Source organism: Ylistrum balloti, unplaced genomic scaffold (assembly GCF_031769215.1).
Source record: "Ylistrum balloti isolate Yb309-2 unplaced genomic scaffold, AGI_CSIRO_Ybal_v1 Utg369876, whole genome shotgun sequence".
NCBI lineage: Eukaryota > Metazoa > Mollusca > Bivalvia > Pectinida > Pectinidae > Ylistrum > Ylistrum balloti.
In genome coordinates, this window is record NW_026782016.1 from 446374 (window position 1) to 471840 (window position 25467).

General features: G+C 35.0%; 1 protein-coding gene across 1 annotated transcript in view; it reads right to left on the bottom strand.

Annotated features, from left to right (window-relative positions):
* LOC132546164 (sodium- and chloride-dependent glycine transporter 2-like) overlaps window positions 1-17498 on the bottom strand; it is a 42242-nt gene extending 24744 nt beyond the window's left edge. Inside the window, exon 1 of the mRNA XM_060209871.1 lies at window positions 17310-17498. Within this exon, the coding sequence (XP_060065854.1) occupies window positions 17310-17348 (39 nt within the window). The 5' untranslated portion in view covers window positions 17349-17498. The remainder of the gene's footprint in view (window positions 1-17309) is intronic.
* Between the last annotated feature and the right edge of the window lie 7969 nt (window positions 17499-25467).

A 25467-nucleotide genomic window follows, 5' to 3' on the forward strand; every position in this document is an offset into this window, starting at 1 on the left:
TATCTTTTAAGGAATAGCAAACGAATCTTCAGTTGGGATAATGGTATATGATAGTGACTTTGAAGTTGGATGTCACACCATTGTAATCATCGTTGTTTTTCTCCTGGAACCAATCAAATGAACTCCAATTTTGCCATGACATGGATTTACTTACATATAACATTGCAGATGTGATTTACAAAACAGGAGACGTCTACCCGTCCCCGTTCACAACTTACGTTGTAGTTCCCTTTGTATCTCCATTGATCATATGTTCACAATTGTCTTGTTTATTTGAGTTTGAATTATGATATCATTGACATGTTTATTTACTGTTATAAACCTCCATTGTACAACAATACATTCAATCGAATTATGTAGCTGACAAATAGTACCAATAAACTAGACACAAGTGGGATTTCTCTCCGTTACTCGTACTTAAGGTTGGATTATTTTTTTAAAATTCAGTTTAAACTCATGTCTGAGGTGTGATACTTGATCATTGTTATTTTTATAATATAAAGACAACAGCTTCGGATAAGATATATCTTGTGTTGTAATTCCATATACGTGTATACATTTTGAAGTAGTAAATATTTTTTTTGTGGAAAATTTTACTATGTAATTAAATATAGGTATTAGTCAATTGAATTAAACATTAAATGTTCCATTCAAACTTTACCTATATGACGTTATCAGATTATTGTAACCATACAGTGTGAAGGTTTCCGTAGCTTTAATTTGGAACAGAATAGAAATGGTGAATAGCATTCTCAGCATTCTAGGTGATTAAAGTTCCAAATGGTCACCTTCTGGTCGGTATATAACCTCTAGTTATGATCACCTCTGACCGCCAAGCATGCCTTTACAAATTGTATTTAGCAATCGATCGGTACTCCATTGGCCAAGGATTATAGAGGTACAATTGAATTTATCTCGAAAATCAAATATTGCGATGTTTCTCTGCCCCAAAGGCTCTCGTAAACATATCAAACGGATTGTTGTCATTGCTCGAAGGTTCTCATTTAAATATCACATGATTTGTAGTAACTGTTCCCATTGTTTTCGTGTATATTTAGAGTGGTTTGTTGTCACTCCACCGAAGTTCTCGTTAACATATCAAGTGGTTTGTTGTCACTATCCCAAGGTTCTCGTTAACATATCTAGTGGTTTGTTGTCACTGCCCCAAGGTTCTTGTTAACATATCTAGTGGTTTATTGTCACTGTCCAAATGTTCTCGTTAACATATCTAGTGGTTTATATATGTAGTGGTTTGATATCACTGCCCCAAGATCCTCGTTTATATATCTAGCTGTTTGTTGTCAATATCCCCAAGGTTCCCGTTAACATATCTAGTGGTTTGTTGTCACTGTCGAAAAGTTCTCGTTAACATATCTAGTGGCTTGTTGTCACCGTCCCCAAGGTTCTCGTTAACATATTTAGTGGTTTGTTGCCACTGTCCCCAAGGTTCTTGTTAACATATCTAGTGTTTTGTTGTCACTGTCCAAAGGTTCTTGTAAACATATCTAGTAGTTTGTTGTCGCTGTTCAAAGGTTCTTGTTAATATATTTAGTGGTTTGTTGTCACTGTCCCCACGGTTCTCGTTAACATATCTAGTGGTTTGTTGTCACTGTCCCAAGGTTCTCGTTAACATATCTAGTGGTTTGTTGTCACTGCCCCCAAGGTTCTCGTTAACATATCAAGTGGTTTGTTGTCACTGCCCCAAGGTTCTCGTTAACATATCTAGCGGTTTGTTGTCACTGCCCCAAGGTTCTCGTTAACATATCTAGTTGTTTGTTGTCACTGTCAACAAGGTTCTCGTTAACATATCTAGTGGTTTATTGTCACTGTCCAAATGTTCTCGTTAACATATGTAGTGGTTTATATATGTAGTAGTTTGTTATCACTGTCCCCAAGGTTCTCGTTAACATATCTAGTGGTTTGTTGTCACTGTCCCCAAGGTTCTCGTTATCATATCTAGTGGTTTGTTGCCACTGTCCAAAGGTTCTTGTTAACATATCTAGTAGTTTGTTGTCACTGCCCCAAAGGTTCTCGTTAACATATCTAGTTGTTTGTTGTCACTGTCAACAAGGTTCTCGTTAAAATATCTAGTGGTTTGTTGTCACCGTCCCCAAGGTTCTCGTTAACATATCTAGTGGTTTGTTGTCACTGTCCAAAGGTTCTTGTTAACTTATTTAGTTGTTTGTTGTCACTGCCCCAAGGTTCTCGTTAACTTATGTAGTGGTTTGTTGTCACTGCCCCAAGGTTCTCGTTAACATATCTAGTGGTTTATTGTCACTGTCCAAATGTTCTCGTTAACATATGTAGTGGTTTATATATGTAGTGGTTTGTTATCACTGTCCCCAAGGTTCTCGTTAACATATCTAGTGGTTTGTTGTCACTGTCCCCAAGGTTCTCGTTATCATATCTAGTGGTTTGTTGTCACTAACCTCAACGTAAACATATGTAGTGATTTATGACATAGCGACTCCAAACTGACGTTTATATGTATGGTTGATATCGTTGATGAAGCAAACAGTAAAGTGAAATATATTTGGAATGAAGGGCTTTTATTGGGTTTTAAGTACACCACTCACAGTCGGATACAGTCATGCATATCTCGTTCATGCTTCATTTACATAGTGTCTGTATGCAATTATATAATGGAAGGCCAATTTGTTAGTATTTCGAAATCACTGATATTGTATAAAACACGATCTTGAGATGTTCAGATGATCCTGAAACATTTGTCATTATATATACAAGTAGAAATAAATCAGTAGATTTGCTACAGACGTTAAACTCAGTGAAGTGTCTAGGAATGTTGCAATTCCGAACGCGAAGAGTATAAAGAATTGTCGGAAAATGTTGTTACCGGTCCGTTAAGTCCGTACTAAACTTTAATGAATGAATTGAGCTAAAACGGGAGCGACACGATAATGTCCGGCGAGTTATGCTTAATTTATCTTTGATCGGGCTACAAGCATCCTTAATTTCTTATAATACAGGGTTTGTACACTGTCACTTTGGGCTTAATCCAAGGATTCATTAAATACTGAAACATATTTAGCAAAAAAATCTAACTTAGGGATGCTTCTTGAAACTTGTCTCTTGATAGAAAAATTGTAAGTAAGTTGACAATACCCGAATGAAGATTGATTTTTTTTTTTTTTTTTTTGTAAGAAATTTGAATTAGTTTTACTTTCTTTTACAGCGGAAAATTGAAGAGGGACCGAAATGAGTCGATGTTTACACAAGGAGATTTATAGGATAATACATCACGTAAAGACGAGGACTTTTCAGTCTCTGTTACAGCATCACAACATCCATCACGACTCCGTGTACTTATCAAAAGTAATTTCCCTGTCGTTCTCTTAATTATAGATGTCTCGGAATTCAAAACCAATTCAACTATGTTTCACTACTATTTATCTACCGTTAAAATATATTGATTAAATATCATTTTTACACAGTATGGAAAATCATTTTAAGGAGCCGGTATGAATTGTTCCACATCTGGCATTTCTTTATTTAATGGGTTTTACGTCCACTATTTTGCCCTTTTGGCATTACAGCGAACAATAACACATCTTGTAGTATGATACGGGATTTTATTTCTTTACGATTATAATGGGCATTAAGCATGAGGCTTTAAAACCATGAAAACATTATCCTTTAAAATGGATTACATGCAATAAAAGGGAAACATTAAATCAAAGAATATGTCATATTGTTGTTTATTGTTAATTGCTAGTCGCATTTGATAATGACCGTTTGCTATGAAGGCTCAAAATATTAATAATATCACCTTTTTGTCACTCAGAATCAAATCAATGAAAAACAAAAATATTGGCAAACTTAATATGCCCTTAATACTTATCGCTGCTGTCTTAAATTCCAATGTTCTGTTTCCCCAAATTGTATACAGCTTAACATATAAAGGGTTTAAGCAACAAATTATTGATAATTGAATGTAAACTATGAGTGACTTATTATCGCGTTATCGCAACATTCCAAACATATCAGTATTTTAACCCGATAAATATTGTAAACACTTCCAGAGAGTAAAAATCCAAGGACTGTTTTTGTCTATATTCCTGACTAGGATAGGCTTAACCGAGTTCCAAAACGCTTGCTGACCCACTTCAACTATTTAGGTACAAAACATCGCGTGGGATACTAATACCTGTTATCAAAGACCTTTCACACAATCAATGTCACAAACAACTTAAATAGGCCATCGTCCAACTTACAACAGTGTAAACATAATCTCTAACCCTAAATTTTTGTCTTTAAAACCACATGACCTCTCTTATACTAAGTATAAAAGTACAGTCTGTGTTAGTCGCTTAAGTTCTCCGGAACAACATTGTCAACTTTCCTCGCAGTCACAAAAGAAATTTCTAATGAACTTGTATTCATTTTTTGTTTTTCATACACTGAAATTATTAGCAAGATGTATACGATGAGAACATCTTTTTACAGACTTAAGGCTGTTTGTTTAGCTGATAAAGTGAAAAATAACTCGGGTCATGAAAATAACAAAACATAACATAAATGTTTGTACGTGTTTTGTCATCTACTTATGTGACCTGGTCATTGATAAAAGTCTTAATTGATAGAAGAGATAATGATATTTGTGCGTAACCACATCCGGCTATGTCGTATCCCTAATTTATAGTATGGCCTTAAGATGGAAGTAAACCGATTGATATGTGAAAACTCTTATCATGTAAACATAACCTGACGAAATGAATGAGGAAAGTTCATTCAGGAAAGAAAAGAATGAGTGTACTAACATTGCCAGTTTAAACAAACAGACGTGGTCATATTGACCTGTAAGAAAGGTCTGATTGTACAGAAACACACATGTGTATAGCAGCCTTCATACCTGCTTAGATACTGTAGAGCAAAGTATTGAATTAAGCTGCACCATACAACTCTTTGATCCTTCTAGGACTCGTCACTGATGTTAAGGGGTCAGAATTTTCAAACTTATGAGGCGTATGAGGACAAATGAAAATTGATCGAAAGAAATATTACATTCTAGATTGGGGGATGGGGTGGGGTTTGTGGGGTTGGGGGGGGGGCACAGTTCACATGATTTAATAATTACCAATAATCAATTAATGACTTCCACTGAATATACACAGCATAAAATGGGTTTATATACACAGCATAAAATGGGTTTATACAGGAAATTTGAATCAGTGTAGAACGAAAATTTGCCGGGTGACAACTTTCGTTTATAATAATTTAATGAAATCCAGAAAACCACAGTAATACAATAAGTTCAGGAGTAAAATTAGTTTGTAAAATTATTTATAATTAGTGAGTTTGTCAGACGCACAGTTGATCCAACATTTAATTTGTTTGATTAACTCCATCATAGGATCACAAATACCATTCTTTAATAAGACATGCAGATAAATGTTTAATTCATGTTGCTAAAAAAACAAAATGTGCAACAATGTCTGTCTTTTTGGTAACGAGAGTAATCATTGGAAACATTACAGGTTAAATCCTAATGGAGATTATATAACATTTAGACTCCGTATTCGACATTGCGTAAACGTCATTAGTTTGACGGATGATTGATTTCGTATAAAGTATGTCTTCATTGTGTGTCACTGGTGATGACCCACATCGCCATGGAAAAGTACTGAACACTTCCTGTTCATGAGTTCAAAGCATGAGTGAAGCAGGATTGAGTGGCATCCCTACTGCGGTTTTTTTTTTAAAATAAACGACAAGGTTTTTTTAACAGCTGATAGCGCTGTCGGTAACGCGTTGGCTTACGTAACTCTAGACGGAGATTCGAGTAGAGTGGTTTTGCACTCTCCACCTTTGATGGTTTAGATTTCGACAGACCTCCCATATGTTGTTCACCGAGATAGCCACCAGCTACTACATAATGAATCTGGATGTTTTAGGGGTGATATACCTAGCCAACAAATTGTTTAACTATGATAAAATCTTAGCGATATTTCTCTAATGCCATTTAGCATTTAACTTTTTTTTCTTGTATTACATCAACATATGCATATTCTTTATATGGTTTTATCCCTAAACGGTAGATTTTAACAAGTCGTTACAACAATGACGAAGACAGAAAAAAATCGGTTCCGTTATAGACAAATAATCCAACAAGACAAACTAAACTAGCTTTGAAAAAAATCAATGTATTAATTTAATTGAAATATTCTGATACAAATTAATCACAAAGGATAATGTCGGGTCATTGGTTTGCTTCTTTATGAAGACATTATAAGGTAACTTGACATGTACATTGTATCTGAAAAATAACTGGACTGGGGGGAAATGTAGAAACACGGAGATACGAAACATAGACAGAATTTAATCAATTGACCTTGGAATTAGATTTCAGTTTTCAAAACATTAAATTTCATACGTTTGAGGGCAATGCCAATATATTTCATTATCCAGAACTTAAAATGTATAGTACTGACTGTAAATGACATTGAATTCGTGATAATTATGACGTCAACACTTTTAGCATAGATACAGAGACCATGCATCAGCAATATGCTGTTTCACTCGGCTGATTACATTGATTATTGCAAACATGTTGTATTTAAACAACAAAAAATGTATCGATATATGAACAGAAGCATTTTTTTCAAACTCAGAATTAATTAAGCAAAGCTTAAGTGTTGACAATGAAGACACCTGAAATGTCAGGAAGAATAGACAAGATGTTCTGCAAGAATAAGCGTCTTTTGCTTCATCGACCACTATCTCCATGTAAATCTTGGTCAATCAAGGTGAGTAATGTCATTTTCCTAAATGTTAACAATATCAACAAAACTATGACACAGTTTTGACACAAGTGAATTAAAAGGTGTTTATTTATATATTTATATATCTATCGATGTGTGGTGTAAAACTCGCGTTCTAATAGATTTTATCAAATAGTGCTGGATTGCTGACCCTTAAAATGGCCTCCAAAATCACGTGTTTATGACTATCGACCAAGACGAAAGAACCCTTCAGAATGGCATAAGGCAGGAACTTAGACGGGAAATATAAATAGAAGCATAAAACTGTCTTGAAGGCAGACATACCATATATCACCAACAAATACTTCCTGTTTTGTCGGAAGTCAAGGACAACATTTAAAAACAAAAACGTAAGAAGAGTGTGACGGAGGGCTGATCCCATCGTGTTACACAGGTTGTACTTGTAGATCAACGTTATTCCTCATCCTCATGGATTCCTATTGATAAAACTTCTACATATCGGAAAGTACTTTCAAGGGATCAGATTTATAGTTATTTTATCTTTTTACTTCAGTTTTTATTGATATCACTGAAAACAATAGGATATGGCTGGCTATACTTTTTATATCAGTCATTGTATCGGAGCATTATTTACAATACTCACAGTTCAAATACTAACAATGCTGACATGCTTTCTGAAGGATTCAATGGATATTTAAGACGCTTGTGTGTTTAACCCGAACAAAGAATCCGATAATCTAAGCAAAGAGCCTTGACGTTCAGACTTAAGGGTATACATACCTTACAAGTTTTTCTTTCACGAAAATTTTGAACGAATACTCACGATATAGGACGAAACACATTTTATATGATATATTGATGAGTTTGTAGTGGAACATTACATGTTAGATGAAAACATTTACAGAAGAACGTTATATAAACCTCGTCATGAAAAGAAAGCCTCTTAAGGAATGAAAGGCTTAAGCTCCAGACAGCTCTTTCGTTGGCATGAGGATAGTAACACAATAGGACGGATGACCTAATAACATATATATGCTCGTCTGAAAAATAGCGGGAAAGGGCAGAGTTTAACAAGAAATGTTAAACGTTTTTATCTCACATATTCTTGATTGGCGAAGGCATATCTTGGCACACGGACAAGATGGCTGGTATGTACAAGCTTGCATTAGACCACACGTTAGGAGAAAACTATCAAGGAAGTTGCATGATAATGCACTAAATCAATTACCTGGTTGTTTATAAATAGGGAGACATTAAACGGTGTTACGGATCACGGTAAAAATCATTTTGCTATACCCTCTCCTAACAAAAAAAAAATGTAGAAAAAATGGCAGACAAACAAGTGACTAGTGCATTTCAATTGAATGATGTATAAAAGAATAATTTGATTAGAGAACCAAGCCAAGAAAGTCTGGGGATTACTGTAAGACTCTTTGACAGTTCTGCGCGAACAATCACGATACTGACTAGAATTATGAATGAAGTCGCGTAAAATTGCTTTGTATGAAAATTGGAACATATATATTGATAAATATCCGAATAAAATCAATATAGAAAAACGAACTCTTTTCAAATTCCTTGATAAGCAAATTCACAAAGATGATTACATGCTTAACGCAAAGTAAAAAAAACAAAACAAAACAAAAGAAAAAAAGACATTTCGAAACTTTTTTTTTCATAGTGATAATATATTTTCCATAAATGTTAATCTCTTATACGGTGGGATGACAACAGACTGTGATCTTTACACCAAATTTACTATAATCTTATCACCATCTCGTCACTATAATCTTATCACTATCTCGTCACTGAATCTTATCACCATCCCGTCACTGAATCTTATCACTATCCCGTCACTGAATCTTATCACCATCTCGTCACTATAATCTTATCCCCATCTCGTCACTGAATCTTATCACCATCTCGTCACCGAATCTTATTACCATCTCGTCACCGAATCTTATCACCATCTCGTCACTGAATCTTATCACCATCTCGTCACTGAATCTTATCACCATCTCTTCACTGAATCTTATCACCATCTCTTCACTGAATATTATCACCGTCTCGTCACTGAATCTTATCACCATCTCGTCACTGAATCTTATCACTATCTCGTCACTATAATCTTATCACCATCTCGTCACTGAATCTTAACACTATCTCGTCACTGAATCTTATCACCATCTCGTCACTGAATCTTATCACCATCTCGTCACTGAAACTTATCACCATCTCTTCACTGAATCTTATCACCATCTCTTCACTGAATATTATCACCGTCTCGTCACTGAATCTTATCACCATCTCGTCACTGAATCTTAACACTATCTCGTCACTGAATCTTATCACCATCTCGTCACTGAATCTTAACACTATCTCGTCACTGAATCTTATCACCATCTCGTCACTATGATCTATCTTATCACTATCTCGTCACTATAATCTTATCACTATCTTGTCACTGAATCTTATCACCATCTCGTCACTGAATCATATCACTATCTCGTCACTGAATCTTATCACCATCTCGTCACTGAATCTTATCACTATCTCGTCACTATATTATTCTTATCTTCTTACCTGTATTGTATTTTTCTTCCTGGTGTTCTCATTGGACAATTGTAGAACTTTTTTTTCAAATTTAATGGTGTTGAATTTGATATGTTGCCATTTGGTGGCTTATTTTTGACGCGTCTACACTTGTTTAGCCGGCATGTTGGTTTAATTGTCTTTTTACTCATTTATAAGTGCACAAATAAATCATTGAATATTATGTTAATGTTACATGTATGGACTTCACACTAGGTAGATCGGTAATATCCTTGGAAGACATTTAATTGTGTATCAAAACATGGGGCGCTGACCTGTATGACCTTGACTGATAATACCAAAATAGCACAGCATTGAGAAGGCTTTCGGAGCATATCTCTGTCAGTTTTATGCATGGGCATCGAAATCCAAAAATAGATTCGACGTGTAATGGTGATGTGCTGCGCACTGAAATGGGGTCCCTTAGATCTCTGCTGACTTGACCTTGGATTTTGACCGCGAAATATCTGTTTACGACCACTGTTTCATGTGCAATAGGAAGAACTATCTGTGTCACGTACCAAAGCAGCATCTATTTTACCTCTTTACGTGGCATAAGTGAATACGTAAGGTAAATTTTAATATAAATGTTGTATTAGATACATCCTGGAAATTCCTGCCCAAAGTCTACATTAAAACATAAATGTAGGGGCTATCCAGAACACAATGACCTAAACTTTTCATTTATATATTTCCACGTTTTAACATTAAGATAAAATTGGAATCTGTTAGATTATCTGTCAAAATGTTTATAACAACACTGGCGAAATAACAGGAATCATAGATGTTCCTATTCTTGGCAGTAGTCCTTGTGCTTTGTTTGTTTGTGTATGTGATGTTTATTTACCGAAGGTTTCTGTCTGTAATTAGATTCCGCCAATCTGACGCTTATTATTCCTATGGACAATAGTTATGCATACACGTCACGTGCTCACGTGCAAACGTATGGGGATTCTAGCAAATCCGTGTTACATCTGAATACTAGTATACATAGGTTATATGACTTATAGATAGATAAACATGTCTGTAAGTGATTGACACAATTTGGATGGAATGGTCACAAATCTCGGTCGAGACAAGATACAAGGTAAACATACGTCACGTGCAGCAACATTATGATACTGGTCGGCATCTACAAACATCAGACGACCGATGAGTTAAAATTGTAGAATGTTCATTTACACTTCAGTGAGTTTTAGGGTAAACAATTTGGAAATATAAAAAAAAAAAAAAAAACGGAAACCGAAAGAAATAAAAATATACCAACATAAGGAAAAATCTAAGGCGATAATTCTAAAGTTATGAAACACAAGGATTTTTTTCGTTGTTTTGAAAATTGGCAGAAACAAAGAAATCATTCTTGATTTGATGGTCATAGGATATCAAGTACACAACAGTCTGTTGTGACGTAAGGATATAACATTTTTATAGGTTCCTGTATTTTTACAACCTTTGCATTCAGGAAATGATCTCCACTGATTAAACGTAATTCAGGTGTTACAAACCATGGTTGGGGACGATTTTGTACAATGAATGTTTACTACATACACATTATCAGTTCAATCACAGAACGCACACACATGAAAATCTTCCGAGAATGTGTACCTGTGACTATACATGGGCAACTTTTCTCCTCGCCTTATACCCGCAACTCGATAACACTGTGTGCCATGTAAGCTGTTAACCGAGTGACGGTACTATATAAGATACTGTATGAGAAGCGCGAAAGTGGTGCACAAAAGTTAAATTATTAAACTAGCTGATATTTTTTTACCTTATGCCCGCATATAGCTAGGTAGAAGAATAAACAAGCTTTACTATGGTATAAATTATTTATTTTTCTTGCTTCCATTTCACATATTTTACCTAGCGTATTCCTTTCTATCTTATTACTTGACTGTACAGTGCTTACGGCCATAATTTTTAGCTAGCGTGGGTTATAAAAGTTGTATTACTGAATTAGATTTAAATTTTATATCTTATGCCCGCATATAGCTAGGCAGAAGAACAAACAAGCTTTACTATGGTATAAATTATTTTAACATAAAGAATACGCTACTTTTAGACTGCGTATATGAAAGACAAGCAGTTAACTGTACTATACTTTATACCTGACATATCTTCTAAACTGTCATTTACTTTTGTTATCGTCATCAGTAAATCAAGATGGGAAGACTAACGATATCGAAGTGGGGACGTCCTAGATAATGATGCCTGTACTAGCCATACCATTAAAGTTCCAACGACCCATTTCCAGACATATTGATTTATTGGTCGATAAATAGGGAGGTGAAGGTCAGATACAATGGTCAGCTTCTGGTCATTTCATTTCCTCTGTCATTTCCGTATCATATATATTCCAATGTCTTACAACCTCATAGTTAATTCAAAATACGCATGAAAGAAATATCTGGAAAGTGATTTTGTGTTTACTTCAAATAAAACAGATTTTTTCATGAAAAAATGTCATATGGTTTGATATTTTCACCACAATATCGTATAACATCTACGACATTGGACTGCTGAATTAAACTGTTGCAAAGCTTGTGGGTGATGGTGTGTGTAGGGGGGGGGGGTGGCGGTATGTCGTGATGTGTGTGATAAACCAGAATGATACAGCGACTATCTCTACAAAATACTGTTCGTGAAATCGATTTTACGACATAAATTTTCATAAGTTATATCAAATTTTACTCTGTAAAATTGAGCAATTTCAATGTTAATAATACGTTTAATCAAAATATACTTTATGAGACCAACGGTAGTCGGATGTACCAATGGTGAACTTGATAATGACACCTAAACGATGTTGGGGGCTTGTTATTTTGTTTGCATCACGATGACCCTTTAGTCTTCTGGATTCCGTAGGATTACGGTGCTATCTTCTAATTCAGTGGTCAGAACTTATCCAAAGATGTCACCATGTTAAAGGAATTCTGTATGTTGGTGCATTATGACACGATGACCACAACTTTCGTTTCCTCTTAAAAAAGCGCAATTGAGAGAATAGATATAAAATCGTTATGTCCTATTACAACACTAGAAAAACGTCCGCAACTTCCATAAAATCATCTACGAATGCTGTGGTTATTTTGGGGGCTTGCGCATTGTTTGGTTTTTTCCAAGGAGATTGCGTAATATCGATAACGATACATTAAACTTGGAATGAACTATCCATGAATCTATTTTCAAACTTCACACAAAAGAAAGTCGTTAGAGATAACAAATGAATATGCTTACATTTTTTTTTTGCCATGACAAACTAGAATGTGTTAATGCATATAGGTAAATAACGTTTGGAACAAAATATTACTAATCACAACGTGTTTAACCTGCCGTCTCGGTCACGGTCACGTTACTTATCTCGAAGTCGCCAATCCCTTTTTAAAAGTGTGTTAGCAAACAAGATTTACATGTGTTAACATATAAAAAGGATACGTGAAAATGTAGAAGCATGCACAACCTTGTTTATCATCGAAATGTGACATTGTCAAACTGCTCCGATCAGTTTACGTATAGAATATATATGTTTAATTATCACAGATGTTTGGTGGTTCAGGTTACATAGGGACATCTAGAACAACACAACACGAAGGGTAAGGTCGATTCGATATGTCTTCATACAATAAACAGGAAACCGCGTGTCAAACCACGATCCCACGCTTCCAACACCCCAACCACTCCTATCATTCATGTTATGAACTACCTAAACCGCAGAAAACTTTATAAGTTATGAAAACAAAATCAAACCAAATTTCGATATAGAATATAGTTAACGTCTTAAATAAGAAAAGTCATAACTCTAAACGTTTACTATAACTTAAACATTTAACATGGCTTCACCGTTTCCTTCGTGAACAGTTATATTTCAAGCCGAAGTATCCATATATAGATACAACATTAACAATAACATAACAAAACGTTTACACTGAGCAAACCATCTATGTTGTTTATCTTAAATTCTTTATCGTGGTATAGCCTCTATTAACTCATATTTCTTCCCGCATCAGAAAACCTTAAACTACTTCTCTTTATCGATCTGTCTTGATTTTATATATTGAGATTTTAAAATTAACATGTCTGAGAGCCAGTGTCTAGGCAAGTCACAAGAGTGACCCTTCTTGACCCCGTCATCTATTGATTTCATTGTCATATGATCTTGTTGCAAAGACGCGACATTGCAATCAGACATGATATTCATAGCAATGCTGATTGACGGTTCCTGCGAGCGTCTGTCGATATCTTGAAGATTTATCTGAAACTGCCTTGGCAGTTACAGCAATTACTAATAAAATTTTAGTGGACGTGAAAAACATCTGTACAGAAATAAATCAGTAATTGATAATGTATATACAACCTTTTCAAAGACCAAACAAAACAGAAATAAAATAGGGTTATCTTTAATGGGCAGATTTTTATCCGATGACAAAATCATCTCGAAATTAAACATCGTGATGAGCAATTACTCATTTGTCTGATCTGTGGTATAAGTTTGTGATTTATTGAATGCCGATTTCGTGTACAGCACAATATTCAGGAATAAAATGCAAATTTTCATGGAAAGTTCCCTAACATGCATCTGTCTGACCTTTTTAAGCAGGACTGAACACTGGTGATATTGGCAAGGCAAATGTCATAGGTTCAGCAGTTGCCTGCTGAAGTCAATGTAGCCAGTTTAACAATAAAACAATACGTTTATGGCGACGTGGTATATAAACACCCTTTATTAAAACACAATGGATGGTTGTCAAAACATTTCACGCGTGCATGTCACCAGATAAAAACACAATATATGTGAAAATGTTTGTAAATATGAGTGTTGATTTCTATGGATAGCCTACATACCAGAGTTGCAGTGTATGAGTTGATATCGAGTCTTAGACTTTCCTATCAACCAGAATTGATACATTCGAAGGGAATTGAACTGACTTCCATTTATCAGTGTAAAATAACTTTTGTTAAAACTCAAGAGTGAAAATCATTCCATTTTGAGAGGCAAACAACTAGTTTTGTATAATCACGATCTTTGATAGTGTACATGCATATTTTCCACCCATTGTTTGGCATAAGAATATACGTGTATTTTTAATATTCGGTGTCCTAGATTATAAGATACAGAAAAAGTGCGTTATTATAGGTCTCAGTTTCAAAATTGCAGATATCTCTAGACAGGAATTTCATACAAATTAGGAGCGTAAACCCTCTTTCTGTTGAGTGAAATAGTCTAAGTGCTTACGTGATAGAATGCCAGCCCGGTGATTTAAGCAAACATCTCGTGCTTATCCATATCGATTAGATTCTATATACCATTATCGGTATGACACATTTTCGTTTGTGCGTCTCGTATACCATTTGTTGAAATTAGTGTACTATGCTGAATGTAAACCAAATGTTTATATAATACTTGACTTCGTCCTGATTAGATAACAGTAGTATTAGAAGGAGAAGCTTAGGGTTTAAGTAGCAATGGAAACTTAGTACAGATAAAACATTTGGAACTTAAGTACCAATGATAGAAAACATAGTATTGGGAAAACATTCGGGATTCAAATAACACTGATAGAAAACATAGTATTGGGAAAACCTTCGGGATTCAAATAACACTGGTAGAAAACATAGTATTGGGAAAACCTTCGGGATTCAAATAACACTGATAGAAAACATAGTATTGGGAAAACCTTCGGGATTCAAATAACACTGATAGAAAACATAGTATTGGGAAAACATTCGGGATTCAAATAACACTGATAGAAAACATAGTATTGGGAAAACCTTCGGGATTCAAATAACACTGATAGAAAACATAGTATTGGGAAAACCTTCGGGATTCAAATAACACTGATAGAAAACATAGTATTGGGAAAACCTTCGGGATTCAAATAACACTGATAGAAAACATAGTATTGGGAAAACCTTCGGGATTCAAATAACACTGATGGAAAACATAGTATTGGGAAAACCTTCGGGATTCAAATAACACTGATAGAAAACATAGTATTGGGAAAACCTTCGGGATTAAAATAACACTGATAGAAAACATAGTATTGGGAAAACCTTCGGGATTCAAATAACACTGATAGAAAACATAGTATTGGGAAAACCTTCGGGATTCAAATAACACTGATGGAAAACATAGTATTGGGAAAACCTTCGGGATTCAAATAACACTGATAGAAAACATAGTATTGGGAAAACCTTCGGGATTCAAATAACACTGATGGAAAACATAGTATTGGGAAAACCTTCGGGATTCAAATAACACTGATGGAAAACATAGTATTGGGAAAACCTTCGGGATTCAAATAACACTGATGGAAAACATAGTATTGGGAAAACCTTCGGGATTCAAATAACACTGATAGAAAACATAGTATTGGGAAAACCTTCGGGATTCAAATAACACTGATAGAAAACATAGTATTGGGAAAACCTTCGGGATTCCAGTAACGATGATGGAAAACTAAATATAGGGAAAATCTTTAGAATTTAAGTAAAACTTATTAGAAGTTTACAATAGGGAAATTTGTATTAGTAACAATGATGGAAAACTTATTATACCAAACCTCGGGCATTTAAATAACACTTCTAGAAAAATCAGGTAAAATGTATGGAAACTGCTCTGGGTTATTTTTGTTTCACGTTCTTTCAACAGCCTCCTAGTTATTTATCAGCCTTCCCGTATTCGTTAGGTGAGTGTGTTGGTAAAATGTTTTTGGAGACTTTGTATGTTCGTGTAAGCTACCTAGTGGTGCTGCAGAATTGAAATCGACATTACAACGCTACCACACTGCGACATACAGTCTAAGGTACCTTGGAGGACACGCCCTCTTGATCTCCTCATTCTTAAAACGGACTAACCAATCGTAACAATTCCATAATGACGTTGAACAAAGCGTAGTGACTACATTTACCTTTTGAAAGACTATAGTAGCTTTCCTCAAGGGAGTAAACTAAAGGTTAAAGGTGAAGCTTTGTCAAGGAAAATGTAGTTGCCTTTTATCATTGTGCAATTGGCCAGCACGTATGACCTACCTGCAGAGGCTTATTCTGTATTCCACTGACTTTTACGAAACCTTTTAAGTAGGGACGAGGTTTAGCATGAAGGCAACACTTGACAGAAAGACATTCTAATCGAAAGCAACACTGATTTATTACATAACTAATAGCATGCGGTCATGTCTATTTTCGTAAGACACGTATGTAATAACACTATTGTGACGTCATAAAAAGGTCACGATTTGATGAAGTCACATGATCTCTTGTTCGAGGACACTGCATCATGTACTGTTGGGTAATTAGGCATTGAAATATGAAGCGTTTAGACGCAATTTATTACTAAGGATAATCACATAAAATAATAAACCGACCATGTGTTCATAATATACCATTATATATAGGATCTTTAAACAGTTTTCAGTTTAAAAATGAGTATTAGAGGTTTTCAATGGCGAGCAAAACATTAAAAGTTTTAGACCTTTTTCATCATCTCTTATATGAGAGAATGAAAAAAATTAGATACTTTTCATCCCTGAATTTTTACAGGTTTAAAGTCAAAATGTGGAGGGCATAATTAAACTGAGGCAGTCATTTTTCAATTCAACACCTACTATGACTATGACTGTGCACTATGACGTCATCAGAAGCCTCATCGATCAATACTCTGCACTAGGTAACATTAGCTATCATTGAAATCCGTCGCATCACATCATGTGTGCAGACGCAATTTTTTTAAAAGCATGCCCAGCTTCATGAAACCTATTTTATCTTATGAATTCTATTTTAATCCAAAAAAAGGCATTTCAAGTCGGGGTACCGTAAGAATATTGTTGAAGAATTATATTTTCGAAGTGTCATCAGTTCTAAATTATACATAACACGAATGCAATAGATAGGCCGCATGTTCTCTTCAACAATATTAACCATAGGTAGTCTACAATCATTAAAACATTATGAGGTAGGTATTTAAAGAAAACTTACCTTGTCCGTATCTCTGTACCCCAATTCGTCAATATTCATTTTCCGCGGTTAGGATCCAGTATCACACTCGTGTAGAAAGTTTTTCTCAATATGAAGAAAATATGCTACTGACTTTTATATACCCAACTGTAACTAGAGACAGCCGAAATGATCCGGAATGAACCAGAAGTCGCTGAGAAATATTAGGCGTGCTTAATGGTAAAAGTCCGAGCACTTAAGTATTATTTTCGCTACTGAGAAATACTCGGTCTTTTTCGGCTTGTCGGAAAGTCCCGAGCGAAAGAGACGAATGATAAACAACCATCAGCAATACGCATAAATTATTAGTAATATCAAGGACAAACCTTTTGTTATGATCAGAGCACACACTGTGAACATACGGAAACAAGATATTTGTCGTGAAGACATAGGGATGTCATAATAATTTTGTATAAACTATTTGTAATATCTTTAACGTTATGCGCCGTGTTCTTATCGACAAACAACATTTGATCTTTCAAAATTAACGATTTCATTGATAAATAGGATTTTCATTTTTTGAACAATTAAGCTCTGGCATAACCTATTTTTCTATCGTTTGTCGATATGTTTTTCGATTCTCACATCTGTAAAATTTCTTCTTTACCGAAAATTAATATTAAGAAATTATTCGTGACGCAATAGTTGTGTGAGAATTAAGATAAAAAAGGACTTATGCTTTTAAGAAAAGAATCTTCTGTTTATTCTTTGTACGATGACTAGTCCAAAGTATTCTGACGTTTTATCGACTTTTCTATATCTGTCTGGGGTCGATGACTATACAGTAACGTGAGAATCCACAGGCTGTTTATCATATGTATAAGAAGTATATGGCATTCATGTATGAATGTATTGCGCGAGACTTTCGGATGTCAGATCTTATATATAGATGACATATATTAGAACCGGAAGTACAAAGGCGCGATTCTGCACCCTATTCATTGCGTAAAAGATACCATACTTTACGTCAAGAAAGCTTATAGGATTTCAAAACCATTCTTTCTCTGGTGAAACACACCAGTATGGAATGTACTAGTTTAGATATTGCATTCGCCAATACACCGTTGCATAGGAACTAAATGCGGTCAAGGTCATGATGATAGATAGCAAAATCAAGTATGGTGAACCATAAGGATCGAGGTTTCAACTTTTTATGTAATATTTTCCCTCTAATTTGTGTTAATTTAGTTCAGTTTCATTCGAAAAAAAAAATCCTATTTTAAGGTGAAAACCGCTTTTCTGTTTTTTTCTCTGCGAACTAAAGAAGCAGTTTGTTTTCCCTCAAAATACCGCAACATAACTACATATGTTAGTTTGGACATTTTAGACTGAAGTTACAGTTTACCCTTCCATTTCTCGAGAAAAATATAACCTGCCTTGAAAATATTTATTATTGAAGATAATAAACTTGTCTCAGACGTTGACTTGCAATGGAATGCAAAACATATTTGTAATCATATCTATATCATGTGTTTCCCATGTGTACTTAAAAGAAATAACCACTGTTTTGTAATCGATATCTAACATTGTTGGTTGTTTGAGTGATAGGCTTATATTTCTGTCGCATAACTCGTCTGTGTCGATCTCACAGGCAATAATTTGGGTCTGTATTGTGCTAATCAAAGTAACAACACAACAAAATATATTGAAATCAGGCTACAATACAGTAACCATGGAAATTTATAAGAAAGACCCAGAGAACTTCGCTAAATGTAAATAAGCAGAAAGCACGTGACTTCGACTATTTTAGAAATATGTCTTTGATAATTAGAAGTCACAAATTCTAATAACCGTAAAAGATTTAAAGAGTAGAAACATTCACTCCGAATTCCGACCCTGTTTGCTTTCCATAATCATGAAACACACACACATATATCCAAGCGTTATAATTTCTCTCGCATTCTGTAAACACATTGAGTATGTTTATGCTACCGTTCTAGACAGACCCGCCTCTAACCTCACCAGCTGCAGACGTCCGATCTTACTTGTCATGAACGATTACCCTATATCACCTCATGTCAAATAAATACTCGGTTATCAGCTGAAACATCCCCCAATTAAAGAGTTTACCAGGCACTTAGCTAGAAATAATTAAGTTAGAATAAAAAACTGAAGTGTAGGTAAGATTTGATCCAGATTCCAGAAAACGGATCAAATGCAGAACACATTAAGAGTGCAATGTGATTTGCTCGTGGCATGTATGTTTATAAATTCAACAAAATCTGACACCAGAAATTAAACTTTCACTTCCAGATTGTGTGCGATAGTAAATGGCGCAGTGACGCGGTGACTCCAGACAGAACCGGCTATCACTTGACATTATGAAAAATCGGCATGTTATCACGTTGAAGTATGTTCTGGAAGGTCAGTAGATATGTTCAAAAACATCGCATTAAGTATTCTACGCATCATCCTGATCTAACTTTAGTCTATTTAGGCTAATATCTTGTTTTGAGGTCAATTTTAATATAAACCTGACTTGAGGGTCTTTCTGACACGAATGACCACTGCATGAAGGAGGAATGGTACTGGACATGCACACGTAGCTATCAAAATCTATTTCACATCAACAGACTGTCCAGGTCGGCAGTACACACTATCAATAGATAATAGTTCATATGTAAAGGGGGACAAATATAATTAAAGTTCAAAGTTCCTTAAAAGGTTTGAATGGATAGTACAATTAAGTCATTGAACTTCATTTCGTCCCTCCAAAACCGGTTTTCTAAAATACCAACATGTCAAAAAGTAAATTAAATTAAAATGGGACAGAATAAATTAACACTCCTGAAAAAGTACATGTGAGCAAGGAGAAGAAGACCAGGTGTTCCGGGAGAGTAAACGCAATGAAGGACATTCGAGAAAGTAGCGAAATTTGCATGCGATTTCTTGTATGTTACGATATAGACATTTGCCTTATTTAATGTTATATTCTATATCATGTCATCCACCGCTTTCCAAAAATAGATTTGTGATTGGTAGTTCGAATTTGATGAAGTGTTTACAAAACTTTCCCATTTATCCTAATACTAGTTTTACAATCTTTATTTGATGATATTTTTAGCCGTTTAATATTGATTTCCGTACTATACTGAATATTACATGAGTACACATAGGTCATATCACATTAATTTAAAACACGTATATATGCAGCAGGTTTATAATATAAAAATTATTATGATATAAATATTATACAATATACTTCAAATAATTTTAGAATGAGTCAACTATGTCTGATATATTTAAATGGTATGTTATTATTATTATATGTATATATATATATATATTTTGACTGATATTTCAAGAGCGCTTATATCTAATTCCCCGTATGCTATTTCATTGGATTACTTTGTTCAAAGCTAAGGAATCCTCATATTCAAATTCTTGATCCTTCCGACCTCCGGCCAGTCAGGTTTTATATACAACATAAACAATATCCATTAATGATACAACATTGAGGGAAGTGATACACGCTTAAATATCAAAGCATTTCATGACTAGATATATTAAATGGACACACTTTAAGGTCTCTGTTAGCTGAGTTTAGTCATCTTAAACAGACAATATCATTCAGAGGCAAATTCTCCTTATAGTAGGTGATGACAACCTCACTGAACAACATGTGAGAGGCCCGCCGCATGCAGGGTAAATTGTCTTGCCCAATGAAAAGACAAAACCACGCAAGCACAGACTGGTCCGATTCTTAGCTTCCAGACATCATGTTTGGTAGGATTCCGTGTAATGTTTGTTTCTCAATAGGATAACATTCTCTGGGGCGGTTTTTATTGACTGCGCAAGTCAGAAATCGATTGCAGTAATATGGACAATGACGTTACGTCAGGAGTTTTGGTCAGATAAACACTGTAACAGATCGACCACTACAAGATTTTAGTTAACTCAGATAAACACTGTAACAGATCGACCACTACAAGATTTTAGTTAACTCAGATAAACACTGTAACAGATCGACCACTACAAGATTTTAGTTAACTCAGATAAACACTGTAACAGATCGACCACTAAAGATTTTAGTTAACTCAGATAAACACTGTAACAGATCGACCACTACAAGATTTTAGTTAACTCAGATAAACACTGTAACAGATCGACCACTAAAGATTTTAGTTAACTCAGATAAACACTGTAACAGATCGACCACTAAAGATTTTAGTTAACTCAGATAAACACTGTAACAGATCGACCACTAAAGATTTTAGTTAACTCAGATAAACACTGTAACAGATCGACCACTACAAGATTTTAGTTAACTCAGATAAACACTGTAACAGATCGACCACTACAAGATTTTAGTTAACTCAGATAAACACTGTAACAGATCGACCACTAAAGATTTTAGTTAACTCAGATAAACACTGTAACAGATCGACCACTACAAGATTTTAGTTAACTCAGATAAACACTGTAACAGATCGACCACTACAAGATTTTTGTTAACTCAGATAAACACTGTAACAGATCGACCACTACAAGATTTTAGTTAACTCAGATAAACACTGTAACCGATCGACCACTACAAGATTTTAGTTAACTCAGATAAACACTGTAGCAGATCGACCACTACAAGATTTTAGTTAACTCAGATAAACACCGTAACAGATCGACCACTACAAGATTTTAGTTAACTCAGATAACCACTGTAACAGATCGACCACTACAAGATTTTAGTTAACTCAGATAAACACTGTAGCAGATCGACCACTACAAGATTTTAGTTAACTCAGATAAACACTGTAACAGATCGACCACTACAAGATTTTAGTTTAACTCAGATAAACACTGTAGCAGATCGACCACTCCAAGATTTTAGTTAACTCAGATAAACACTTTAACAGATCGACCACTACAAGATTTTAGTTAACTCAGATAAACACTGTAACAGATCGACCACTACAAGATTTTAGTTAACTCAGATAAACACTGTAACAGATCGACCACTGCAAGATTTTTGTTAACTCAGATAAACACTGTAACAGATCGACCACTTCAAGATTTTGTGATAAACCACTGACCACTACAAGATTTTTGTTAACTCAGATAAACACTGTAACAGATCGACCACTACAAAATTTTAGTTAACTCAGATAAACACTGTAACAGATCGACCACTACAAGATTTTGTGACCACAACAAGATTTTGTTAACTCAGATAAACACTGTAACAGATCGACCACTTCAAGATTTTGTGACCACAACAAGACAACTACAAAATTTTAGTTAACTCAGATAAACACTGTAACAGATCGACCACTTCAAGATTTTGTGACCACAACAAGATTTTAGTTAACTCAGATAAACACTGTAACAGATCGACCACTTCAAGATTTTGTGACCACAACAAGATTTTAGTTAACTCAGATAAACACTGTAACAGATCGACCACTGCAAGATTTTAGTTAACTCAGATAAACACTGTAACAGATCGACCACTTCAAGATTTTGTGACCACAACAAGATTTTAGGTAACTCAGATAAACACTGTAACAGATCGACCACTGCAAGATTTTTGTTAACTCAGATAAACACTGTAACAGATCGACCACTTCAAGATTTTGTGACCACTGCAAGATTTTTGTTAACTCAGATAAACACTGTAACAGATCGACAACTGCAAAATTTTAGTTAACTCAGATAAACACTGTAACAGATCGACCACTAAAGATTTTAGTTAACTCAGATAAACACTGTAACAGATCGACCACTAAAGATTTTAGTTAACTCAGATAAACACTGTAACAGATCGACCACTTCAAGATTTTGTGACCACAACAAGATTTTAGTTAACTCAGATAAACACTGTAACAGATCGACCACTTCAAGATTGTGTGACCACAACAAGATTTTAGTTAACTCAGATAAACACTGTAACAGATCGACAACTACAAAATTTTAGTTAACTCAGATAAACACTGTAACAGATCGACCACTAAAGATTTTAGTTAACTCAGATAAACACTGTAACAGATCGACCACTAAAGATTTTTGTTAACTCAGATAAACACTGTAACAGATCGACAACTACAAAATTTTAGTTAACTCAGATAAACACTGTAACAGATCGACCACTAAAGATTTTTGTTAACTCAGATAAACACTGTAACAGATCGACAACTACAAAATTTTAGTTAACTCAGATAAACACTGTAACAGATCGACCACTTCAAGATTTTGTGACCACAACAAAATTTTAGTTAACTCAGATAAACACTGTAACAGATCGACAACTACAAAATTTTAGTTAACTCAGATAAACACTGTAACAGATCGACCACTAAAGATTTTAGTTAACTCAGATAAACACTGTAACAGATCGACCACTTCAAGATTTTGTGACCACAACAAAATTTTAGTTAACTCAGATAAACACTGTAACAGATCGACAACTACAAAATTTTAGTTAACTCAGATAAACACTGTAACAGATCGACCACTAAAGATTTTAGTTAACTCAGATAAACACTGTAACAGATCGACCACTGCAAGATTTTAGTTAACTCAGATAAACACTGTAGCAGATCGATCACTACAAGATTTTAGTTAACTCAGAATAATTTCTGGATGTGTTTGATAAGTTCCATTCGAGGCTTAAATCCCATCTTTTTCTCTTTGTGTTTTACAAACTATCAATTTAGTTTCAAATTGCTGTTGCTGAAAGGCTTTCGAACAAGCAGTCAATGTTTATAAATTCCTAGGGCTCCAGAAGGGGTCATTTGGTGTGAGGCAGTTATAGGTTAATGACACTCTTCAATGCAGCTTTAGTATTATAAATGTACCTAACAAATCATTTAACTGCATCATGCAGGTGTTGATAGACGCATAGCGATAAAAGAATGTGTGGAAATTTGAAATACCATTTACGTCGACTAGACACACTGAATAACATTTGCCTACCAACCAGTTATATGAATAATTTGTCCTTTTTTTGTAGTGTTTGACTAGCTGTGCATATTGTCTTGGGGAAAAAAACCCGCATATTTCGAGAAATGTTTGTAAAGACCTTGCGATCAGAACAATGACTGATGTCCGTTCGTACTTTTTTCTGGACGGAAGGACAGATAAATCGTACTAAATAGAATTTCATTATTTTTCACCAGTGAGCAGTCAATAATTTCGTGTTCGCAAAAGAAATTTACAGAGTGAAGTTTTGTTTTTAAAATTACCAAAGAACTAACACACCAACTGGTAACTGCATATGACGACTGCTTGATAACATCTCTTCCCAAAGAATTCACGATGGAAATTGCCAAATATTTCAACGTCATTCTGAAATTTCAAATTCTTGTTTTTAGGTTATTTGAAGCCTCAATCTGAAAAGTTAATCTTTGGGAAATGTAACCGATCAACACTGATGTTTCTTCGTGGTGTACACAGCTGACAAGAACGGGGCTATTTACAGACAAAACCGATAATCAATTTCAACAGAACTTGATTCTATAATAAGGGGTATTTTGGCATGGGTCGTCAGTTCTGACAGTTCGAATGTATCATTTGGTGACGCATGATGTAGATTAAGAAAGCTTTCAAAGTCAAAGAGCTGACACAGCGACACTATGAAAGTTATCAATAAGTTTGAATTTCTTGTCTCTAGATTTCTTTCCAATCCATTACTTATATGATTACAATGTAGTTTGACCCCTTGACCTCCTGTCCCTGTTTTCTTATTCACTGCCAGACATCTCGTCTTCGTTGTCTGATACAGACACTCAGACATTCCTAACAGCTCGTCATGGGTGAAACAACTGGACATCTATTCTTCGTTAATTTATATCTATACCTATTTCTCGTTTATCTATTCCACCCTCTAGTCATCGCGCTCCCCTTTACTAATTCCACCACCTAGTCATCGCGCTCCCCTTTACTAATTCCACCCTCTAGTCATCGCGTTCTCCTTTACTAATTCCACCACCTTGTCATCGCCTTCTCATTTACTAATTCCACCACCTTGTCATCGCATTCTTATTTACTAATTCCACCACCTTGTCATCGCCTTATCATTTACTAATTCCACCATCAAGTCATCGCGCTCCCCTTTACTTATTCCACCTCTTAGTCATCGCGCTCTCCTTTACTAATTCCACCCTCTAGTCATCGCGCTCCCCTTTACTCATTCCACCACCTTGTC